At 29.7% G+C, this 11,047-nt stretch overlaps 1 protein-coding gene across 2 annotated transcripts; it reads right to left on the reverse strand.

Annotated features, from left to right (window-relative positions):
- Positions 1–743: 743 nt before the first annotated feature.
- LOC143551646 (uncharacterized) lies at positions 744–5,864 on the reverse strand. Of its 2 annotated transcripts, none has more exons than XM_077042037.1 (6): positions 5,218–5,864; positions 4,378–4,498; positions 4,057–4,207; positions 3,459–3,495; positions 2,293–2,557; positions 744–952 (listed from the first exon to the last, which is right to left on the reverse strand). In XM_077042037.1, the coding sequence occupies exons 1-6, from the start codon at positions 5,398–5,400 to the stop codon at positions 879–881; spliced, it is 831 nt and encodes a 276-aa protein (XP_076898152.1). In that variant the 5' UTR covers positions 5,401–5,864; the 3' UTR covers positions 744–878. The 2 variants fall into 2 exon arrangements, with proteins under 2 accessions (XP_076898152.1, XP_076898151.1); XM_077042036.1 differs by having other exon boundaries at positions 2,293–2,560.
- Between the last annotated feature and the right edge of the window lie 5,183 nt (positions 5,865–11,047).

Raw genomic sequence — 11,047 nt, forward strand, 5'->3', positions numbered from 1 at the left:
GGTTTTCGGGTCCAAAAATTGATGAACGTTACAAATGGTGATCCGAATCTATGGACGATGATCAGAGACCTTAAAAACGTAGAAGATGATCCGGATCTTATAGAGGTTGATGATGATCTTGACCATATAAACCATGATGATCCCGACATGAAATAAAATGGTCATGTTCCAATCCCGTTATCATTAATTGATATACTGTTCAAATTTATTTAGTTTAGACATATTGTAGATGGCTATAAATCTATCGTAATGGAAAACAAAAATCCAACTTAACACTATTTATCACAAGTTTATAAAGTTATTTAAATATTAAGTTTTCATTGAATTTTTTAAAAATTACTTAGCCAGTTAAATTTTCCTATACTCACGTGTGATTAAGATATGCATTTCACATTGGTAAAAATACAAGCTAAATCTGTTGAATGGAGAACCCTAATCATGAAAATCAATAGGACCAACACTTTTCATAAACAATTTTACGACATCAAGCGTCATAAGATATTAACTCTCCTGTAGCCACGTCACAAAAGTCTACCATTTCTAAACAAAAACGATTTCATATCAAAAAACCCTTTCAGGTATCAAAATGAGCCATTACTTCTAATTAAAATGTCGTGAAATCTTCTTTTTAGGAAAAAAAAAGTTACAACAATTAACCATAAATAAAAGAAATTTAAAAGAATTGTGACTCGTAGGTAAAAGAATAATCAGCACGACGGGAAGTCGCATATATCTTTGTGACCAAAAGAGAAATTATTTATGATGATTCTTTCAGAAAAATTGAAGAATACAAGAGAGTTGAAGGGCCATTGATGAATATTTGTCAATAGTGTATTTTGTTTGGTTTTTAGCCAACATGTGTACGTTTTTCATCCGTTTTAGGTGTTAGGACTCTCTGAGGTTACTGCACCACCTTCTGTTTCACTTCTTGTATTTTGTGGAGTTTGGGAACCTGTAAGAAACAACACATGTAAAATGGTCAAAGATGCATCTTTGAATAATATTGTACTACCATTTTTTCATAACGTACAACTCAATAAAGCAGGGGACAATCCAATTCTTGGGAAGTGGTCAGTCACTATTGTTTGTAAACTAGTGGCTAACATGCATACGAACATACATACATATTGTATGTATGTATGTATATGTCACATGCATATAGGTAAGTATTATTGAGAATGTTACAATACGATTTTTACATCTTGAAATATACTTGTTTAGGAATTATTTTTAAATTCAGAAAGACTAGATATATGCTGTAATTCATATCAACCGCTAGATATATAAATTATTGTTTTTTTTCTTTAACGCTAAATGCTACTTATATTTTTAGTTTACACAAATAATTCTAAACTACTCTTTTGTTCAGGTTTGAATCTAAGACATTGCGTTTAGAAGACACGCGCATCTACCAAGTGGGCTAGCCCACGTTAACATATATAAATTCATTTAGTGTTCAAAATTTTAGCACACTAATAACATAGTTATAACCAATGTTATAAAAATCAAGCATAGGCGGTTATTAATCGGCCATCACACCTCTAGATTTTAGGGTGTTGAATTTGAATGCTATCATCACCAAAATAGCCCTATAATTCATTAGATTATGATCTCCGACTTACAAACGTAACTCTTTTAACCTTTTGTAGACACAAATTCAAGTTAAACAAAATCAAATCAGATATAGATCTTGTTATTTTATGGTTAAGACTTATTTTCATAACAAAATGACAAAAGCTTAATATATCAAGATGACACTTGAACAACAACCTTGTGAAATGTGAACTAATGCTCTAAAATCCACAATTGGTTGATTAAGGTTAAAAAACACCCAACTAATATCATAACCAAGTCAATGAAGAGAAATCTAACCTTACTAAACTCACCCTACACTAACAAATGATCTTGTCCTCACATGTACTCCAACTTTTTGACTGTTTTTGGTTTACTCATTTTGTACATCTGGCATCACTTCCCCATTGACCCCATAATGGGCCTATGACCATCACCCCTTACAGCTCATCTCACATGGTTCTTATGGGCCCCACCATTATCACACACACATATATACATACATTACTTATAATTTTTTTTATATATATATTTAATTTACATGAATTCCTATGGTATCTTCACATGGTTATTATTCTACATTATTAACATGTTGATTGATAGGCAATATTAAAAAAAGTATATATATCCATTAACATATGAATATATAATATATAATAATATAAATGCATTTATATTATATTATAATAAAGTTATAATTATAATAATAGTGGCACTTACCCGTGGGGGAGGGAGAAGGAAAAGGATGCCTCGTGGGTAGTAACAAAGGAGGAGGAGTGGGCGTAAGATAGCCAGGGAATGTTGACGGGTCCATCTGCGGCGTAGGATAGTAGATGTAAGAAGGTCCTTGCATACGTTGCGCCTGTGGTGCAGCAAATGTTCCTCTGGGTGTGGGAGCATAATAATATGGTGGGGAGACTGTTGGGCCTGTGGGCCCATAAACTTGATGGTAGTATGGCTGCTGAAGTGCTGGATTGTACATTGCCTGCTAAACCACACTCCCACCCATTTTCATGTTATTAAAACTTGTACTTTCTGCAGCCTTAGTTGTAAAGTACTATCTTCAACTTTAATTACATAAATATTTTATAATTTAACAATGTACTTTATTCAAAAAGTGAATATCTAAACCTTCTGCCATCACCACTTTGGTGGGATGGTAAAGGCTTTGGCCTTTTGGTGAGAGGTCTAGGGTTCGATTCCTGGCATTGACGGTATAATGTAAATAGTAGGAGGAAAGCTTGAATGTTCAAAAAAAAAAAATATATATATATATATATATATATATATATATAAACCTTCTTTATTAACGAACAAAGAAGCGCGGCTATCCGATGACACCCATGGTAAAAGGGCACTCACATTTATGATCACAGAGAATGCTAATAACCCAACCCATCATCAATTCGAGGGGAAATCCACTGCCCGAAGGCATAATGTGGTAAAACCCCGGACTCACTCACGACATTTAATCTGTCATCAATGAGATTCGAACTGATCACTTCTCTTAGAGAAAATGAGATACTGCTTGAGTACTGCTTCTTTGGTTTTGAACATTGAAACTAGAAACTATAGTTTAACATTTCTTCTTTTAGAAAATTTTAATCTATTTACCTTTTTTCTTTCAAAAAAATAAATTTGATTAGGGTGCAATTAAAAAGTAAAATATATTGCATATATATATTGCAACTTATTTGTGCCAACGTAGTACAATAACGTAGTCAAACAAAGTACGATGATAATTTCTCTTCACTTTAATGAAGTCCTGGTTTCAAAAGTAAAATATAATTTTTTTAAATAAATACTTTAAAAGGTATAAATATTGTTCTAAACTTCTAATATGCAAAAAAAAAACTAAAAAAAAGTATTGGCGTTTATAGACTTACTTGTTGGTAGGCATAATCGGGAGGGTATGCCGCGTATCTGCAATCAACGATCATAGCCGATTTGATTAGAATTAATCGTAAAATAATTCTAGATTGTTACAATCAAATAAATAAATATTTAATGTTTTTTATTAAATGATTAAAATAAAAAATAAAAAATAAACGGGACCATTAAAAATCTGTAAAAGCTGAAGGTTGTCTGGAGTTTTATGTAAGCCTGCAATGGCAGCCAACTTGGTATTAAAGTTACTCTTTTTTCTTGTAGAATTAATTAATTAAAACACTATACTTTTTATCCTATAATATAACTATATAAGTTATACTTTATCAAATGTTAATGATACATTAAACCTTTTTACAATATTTTATATAATTATTTAATAATTTAATACTCGCAACCTGTATATATATAATTGTAAAGTCAACCCTGTATGTCATTTAAGCACTGGCACAACTTTTATGTTGCCAACTCATTTATATAGATATATATGCCCCCACACCCACATTTCTTCTGTCAATACCAACTGTCCTTGAATTTATAATGTTTTTTACTTCACTTTTTTACTAAATGTATAAAAATGTAAAAAAAAAAACTTACCCATACGGTGGATACATGACGGAAGGTGGTGGTGGATGTGGCGGCGGAGGCCCTAGCGGTGGCGGTTGTGCCACTCCACTATAAGATGATGATGAACCTTGACCCATTATATTAGGACCTTGGAATGCAATATTGCCACCTTGATTCCTCCCTAGGGTTCAATAAAAACAATGATATTAAATTAGTGTTTTTTTATTAAATTAATTATGGGGTTCATAAATCTCGTTTTAATAAAATGGAACACAAGCCATAAGATGTTAATAATAATAAAATAATGTAAAAGATTTAAAAACAAAAATATATATATATATATATATATACCTTGAGGAGAGGGTCGAGGTCGTCCAAGAGATGCAATATTGCAATTGGCTCTTCTTCCATCTATCATAGGGTTTGGGTCCTCACAAGCACGTTTTGCAGATTCAGGGTCTCGATAAGTTACCTGAAATATATATTATATATTACAAAAAGTTTGTATATTTATTTACTATAATGAAGTGAATCTATCTAACAGTTAAATGAAAATACACTCTTTTAAATACATTTACACACACATATATATACACACTTATGTATGAGATGGATATAGGTAATTAGGCATGATGCTTATTGTTTTAAAGGAAAAAAACAAAATGAACAATTCGTTTTTTTTTTCATTTTAAATAAATTAAATTGAAAACATACTATGTAAAAATAATAATTATTGCTTCTCACTTTTCTCATCTAAAATTTAAAAAATATTTATATGAGTAAATTAGTTTGATTAACATGTACATTTGTAGCTAAATCGTACAAAATTTGAAAAATATAACTATTGTCAAAATTTTAAATTTGTTTTTTATTTTGTTATCACATTTAGTGTTTTGTAATACTAGTTTTTGCGTAACTATTTTGATATCATAACTCTTATGTTATAAATGAAAACAATAAATGACACAAGAGTAACAATAATAACTTTTTGGGTACATAGTTAATATGACATATCCTTGAACATATAAGAAAACACACAAAAACATGCATGACAGTTGTCTTGGAAGGTTTGTAGTTAAAATGTTTTATTTGGGAAACAACCCATTAATCACCAAAGAAGATTAAAAAAATAATACATTTTCTCATAAATGTGAATAAAAGTAAACAATAGAAGAAATAAAGATAACTTACAAATCCATAACCCTTAGACTTGCCGGTGATTTTATCAGTGATAATAACAGCTTCAAGAATGTCACCAAATTGTTCAAAATATGTACGCATTTCATCGGTTTGTGTCTCCCAAGCAAGTCCACCAACAAAGACTTTGGTTAGAGTGGTGTCACCAAAGGGAGATCGATAATGTTGGTAAGCCATTAATATTAATATTAATATTAATGTTGATGTTGAACTTGAACTTGAACAGGTTCTGTTGTTTGTTGATCAAATAATGATAATAATATTCATGCAGAATCAAAACTATCAGCTTCTTGTTTTCTGTTTCTGTCGTCAACTTCTTCCATGAATATTAGAAAGAAAAGATTGTTGTTTCTGGTGTTTGATGAAAAGGGTGCTCAAAAAAACCTAGAAAAAGAGTGGTGGAGAGAGAGAGAGAGAGAGAGAGAGAGAGAGAGAGAGAGAGAGAGGGAATCCGACAGTTGCAAACTATTATTTGCTGTACATCAGAAGTGAGGGGTGGGGTGAGTTTATGGCTTTGGTGTAACAATTGACAGCTGCTGCAAAGGAAGAAAGAGGAGAGAGAGTATATGTATTATATATATACATGTATTGTTTTGGTATATGTATGCATTTTTCTATATACGTGACCACATAAGAGGGGAATGATGTTTGATTGAGTCCTCATTGTCACATACAATTATACAAGTAACAATAATTAAAAACATTGTTTTGATCTAACAAATTGATAAAAGTTTCATTTTTTCTTAAGTTACTTGTATATATTTTCATGTAAGTTTGACAAAAAATAATGAATAAACAAAACATGTTTACACGATTTCGGAACTTAGTGTATTTTATACTAATGTTATGGAAATAATGATCTAATAGCTAGATGTATGATGTAAGAGAGTTAATAGGTAGTTGTTTTTTCTTCACAATGTCTTTTCTTTTTTATATAACATATGTTTATTTTTCAGGTTTGGAAAACAGAGAGATGGAACAAGAAGTTCGAAAGCGTGAAAGCAAACCAAATGAGCACCAACAGTAGCATCCCGCCATACAGACAATACAACTGGTAATACTATGAGTATATATCATGTTAGATTGGTAAGCTAATCATATTTTTGTAAATTTTAGTAATTGTTTGTCATTTAACATTTATTACATGAACGATATTATACTATTAATCTAGATGAAAATACTAGTAGGGAACCAATTTATAAGAAAGATGTTTTTGTTACATACCTCACCGAAGAATGTAAAGAAAGATTGTTGGTCAGAGAGCTCAACATTAATAACTTTGAGGGGGTGTTTTGTACTAATCGAGCCAAACAAGCTTACATAAGCAGGACCACTCTGTAGAATGGTAGCAAAGTTTTGAAAATGTTCCAATCAGGTCACTAAAGTTTTTATTTTGTTTCAATCCTAGATACTTTTCCTAAATAGCAGGTTATCTAGGTTTTCTTCTTTTTTTTTAATAGTTTGACATTGTAAGTTTTTTTAAATTGAAAAATTAGTAAAAATTGAGAAAAATAATTTTTTAAATTGCGATAAATTGCAAAAAAAAAACTGAAAAATTGAAGTAAAAAAAAGTAGTAAGAAATCACCCTTTTTTTAAGTTACGTTTTTTTATAAGAAACCACCAATTTTTAGAGAAAATTTCAAAAAGATAGCCAGTTGATATTAAAATATTTAATAGTAGAACTATTAACAGATTCCGTACAAAAACAAATATGAACATATTAATTATATTGTAATTGTTTTAGATTTTCTTTTTGCAATTTTTTACTTTTTTTTTTTTTGCAATTTTTCATAATTTGAAAACTATTTTTCTCAATTTTTTATAATTTTTTAAAAAATATTATACAATGCCAAACTATTTAAAAATAAAAAAAACCTATATAACCTGCTATTCAGGTAAAACATCTAGGATTGGAACAAAAAAAGAAACTTTAGTGACCTGATTGGAACAAAATATTTTATTACTGACCTGATTGGAACAATTTCAAAATTTGATTACTATTATACAGAGTAATCCCTACATAAGCTATATCTAATTTCATTTTTATATAATTACCATATGAACCTTAGAGCATTCACATATGCTAATAACTTGATCTTTTCGGCTTCGATTCTAGTTGGTTTATATATGCCTTTACCGTGGGGCTCAGTCCACATTCACTCACCACAGAGAAAACAATTAATGAAAATTTACGAACCGAAATTCACCTAAGAAATCAACAAAACAGCGATTTGAACTAACAGTATCATTTGAACAAAAAGTAGCATAAATTGAGCTAATATTAGTGCCATTTTAAATAAAAGTAGCATAACTTGAACTACCATTAGTATAAGGCATGATTAGAACAATCCCAACAGCTCTTTTAAAATGATGTGAGAGGATGTTGTAAATAGAGAAATGTAATGATTTTTATAAATTTGGAAATATTTGTTTGTCTCTATTTATTTTTTAATATTTGTTGAATTGGTTGTGGGTAGAGGAGAGAAAACTGTAATAATAAAGGTATAAAAAATATTATTTAATTAAACAAAATAGATAAATACAATAATTTTTAATATTATTATAGAGATAAGGATGAAAGTCTTGCCAGGAATACTCTTAGTCCCCCACAAAAATGGACTGCTTGAAGCAAAATAATAAGTTATATTTTCTCTATTTTACCATCAAGTGTTTTTAACAATTTAAATAAATAAAACAATGGCACTTGGAAAATAGGTAAGTTCGATTTTAGTGGAAGTCCGGCAACATCTTGAATGTGTATAAATAGCAAAGTGAAACCAAGACAAGTTTGATGCTAGTTATCAAAACATAGATTCCCATAACATGATTTTTTCAAATTTACCTTAAAAATACAAAGATAAGGGAAACTTTACCAAATGAGATCGCGTTGTTGGTGATGATCAATTGTAGGAGGACGACTTGCGAGTCATCATAGAGAATGATTTTACTAAAGACGATCTTTCTACGTTTACATTAAATTTAATGTTGAGCAAGAGAGAATGCTTAAAATAAGGATTTCTACATTTACCAAAATATATAATTACGTACAAAGTTAAATAATTGCGTAACATACATTATACGCAACTTATTTATAATTACATAGCTTACAGCCTTATAGAAATAATTATGCAAATTTCATAATTAATCCATTACACAATTTATATAATAATTACGCATATATATAATTACACATAACATATCGACTATGGTTTTTTTTTATCAAAAATTGTCAGTTTTAAATACGACAATACTATACTAAAATTAAAAGGAAAAACAATCAAAATTTTATGATATAGTTTTTTTGACATAATGTCATACAAAAAGTTATCAATGTTTAAATATTGAAGGAACTTGATGAAAGTCAATAATGATAAACTATACAAATTTTACCCATCCAATCATTTTTTATAAGAAAAGTTGATGACATGGCATTATTTCGTTATCTCAATCTTGGATTAAAAAAGCGTGAGGCGAACAAAAGCGAAGAGGTCCTCAGCCGAGGCGAAAAGCGCAAAAGCGAACGACTTTTGAACACGAGGTGACCGTATTTTAAAAAATATGTAATTATTTATAAGCCACATATTATAGACAAACCACATTATAATATATATTAAACATTTAAACGTTTGAAACATCATCCCAAAATTCCAAACGTAGTGTAGTACAATTTTTCAAGTACCACATTACTCGTCCAAAATATCAAAGTAATATAAAAACAAGTTACCGAATACCAAATTACTCATAAGTGTTTCCAAAAGAACACTACTTAAAAGTGTTTCAACTTTCAAAAGTTTATTGCCAAATGTGAAAAGTCTAGAAATGACTAATTATAAAGGTTAAACTGAAAATGGGTTAACTGGTCACTTTTTGTGCATAAAGCGTTCGCTTTTTTAACAGGCTTCGCCTTGGGTAGGTGTAACACCCCGGCTAAAACGGAAACGACTGAGTGTGACGTACAAAATGCTCAAACACACGTGACACTATTAGGTGACCATAATAACATTATTTCATTTAAATCTTCATGTAACACAAGTTTATCAAATAATATAAATTGTAACAAGTAATTAAATAAAATGATAAGTTTTCTGTAAATATCCTATAAGCATGTTATGTGTCTTCTAACTTTCATCCTCGTATCTCTACACCTGTAACATATGTATAAAATAAAGTCAGCTACAAACATAGCTGGTGAGATTCCCACAATTTGATATAATACATAAAAATCATACAATTCATGGACAAGTGATAAACGAGCAAGTAAAGTCCTTTCAAGTTGGTATCAACCAACGTACTCGGGTAATTGCGCAAGTAAAGGTCCTTTTTAGTTGGTAACAACCAACGTACTCGAATAATGGGGCCCTTTTCCACTCGATACAAATTGACCAGAGTGCAAAGGGGGGCGTATGATCATACTTATTGAGGCTACCATGTGCAAGTAAATTCAAGCCAGTAATCAACTAACACACAAGTCCATATAGTGAATTGTAGATTGTAAGCGAAAACGTAATGCATTGAATTTTTAATAAGATACATATGCTACCCCAAAATATGAAAACGTTTAAAAAGGGGTTGTGAGAAACTCACCTCGAAATCGAAGATTAACTTGAAATATAAACCGAAAGCACAATTACGAAACCGAAGCAACCGAAAACGCGTTAAAAAATTCGAACAATTGAACTTCTTGAACTATAAATAGAATAAATACAAATATTTAAGGATTAACTAACGGGATTAAACGAGTTAATTATTTAGTTTTAAAGATGTCGCGATGTATGTTTTATTATTTTAAAGCGTGAATTATTTTAATATTATTCTAAGTCTTCATGGAAATTTTAACGGTTTATATTATATTAATATTATATCTTTAACACTAATAAGAGAGTTACTATATTACATGTACGAAAATTAAATGGGAAATTTATCTTGAACAATTATAACGGTGTTGACGAAGTAGCGTTAATGAATTAAGAAATTTATTGGAAGCATCCTCTCTATCCCTATGGGGTAGGGGTAAGGCTGTCTACATCTTACCCTCCTCAGACCCTATCATAGCTTGGCTATTGTTGGGATATACTGAGTACGATGATGATGATGATGATATATCAAATGAATTAAAACTAATGGATTAAAGTTTACAAATGAACTAATATTTAACGTATTAAAATCTTAATCAATTAATGTTAAGTAATGGAAAAATAAATTAATTTTAACGGTGTAATAAATTATATTATTAAATATTATGTCAACTAGTAGTATTTAATAAGGGAATTTATTAGTTATATTAATGAAGTACAAATTTTGACGAGGTTTTATCTTGAAAAATGGTTATTTAAACGAAGAAAAATTAACGAAACGGAAATAATATTAATCAGGTTTCGCAAAAGGTTAGTTTTCTTTTTTGGATGAAAAATTGGTAAAATTAATTTAAGAATTATTTATGGCCAAGGGTTTTCTTTTATCGATCAAATTTTATCTCAAAATAACTACGTTAGCGTATTATAAAGTTTTAACGAAAGGAAACTATTAAAATATAATATTGACGGTTTTCAGCAACTTAACGAATATGGCCAGATGATTTTTGGGATGAAACTTGATAAAATATAATTCATAATTAATTTTATTTAGTTTAAAATAATGTTATTTAATTTATATAAATTTGAACAAATTATTGTTTGTTAAAGATTTAAAAGAAAAAGGAATGGTTTAAAAATATATATATATAAACACTGCTTAGAACTGGGTTCGAACCCGGGTCATTGGTTGCTAACAAAGTGTCTAAAACACCGTCTCATGCTAAGTTGCTTTATTACAGAAACATAAATT

The sequence above is a fragment of the Bidens hawaiensis genome, unplaced genomic scaffold, assembly GCF_021521415.1.
Source record: "Bidens hawaiensis isolate Kalapana, Puna unplaced genomic scaffold, B.hawaiensis_p1.1 tig00016505_1, whole genome shotgun sequence".
Lineage (NCBI taxonomy): Eukaryota > Viridiplantae > Streptophyta > Magnoliopsida > Asterales > Asteraceae > Bidens > Bidens hawaiensis.

What these genes read in the sequence shown, in the direction of transcription:
- LOC143551646 (XM_077042036.1), bottom strand. Translation starts at nt 5,400, where the DNA reads ATGGCTTACCAACATTATCGATCTCCCTTTGGTGACACCACTCTAACC. An exon ending in GTCATGTATCCACCGTATGG is followed by an intron (nt 3,496 to 4,056) that starts GTAAGTTTTTTT and finishes CGTTGATTGCAG; the next exon opens with ATACGCGGCATACCCTCCCG. An exon ending in TCCTTCTCCCTCCCCCACGG is followed by an intron (nt 953 to 2,292) that starts GTAAGTGCCACT and finishes TGTTTCTTACAG; the next exon opens with GTTCCCAAACTCCACAAAAT.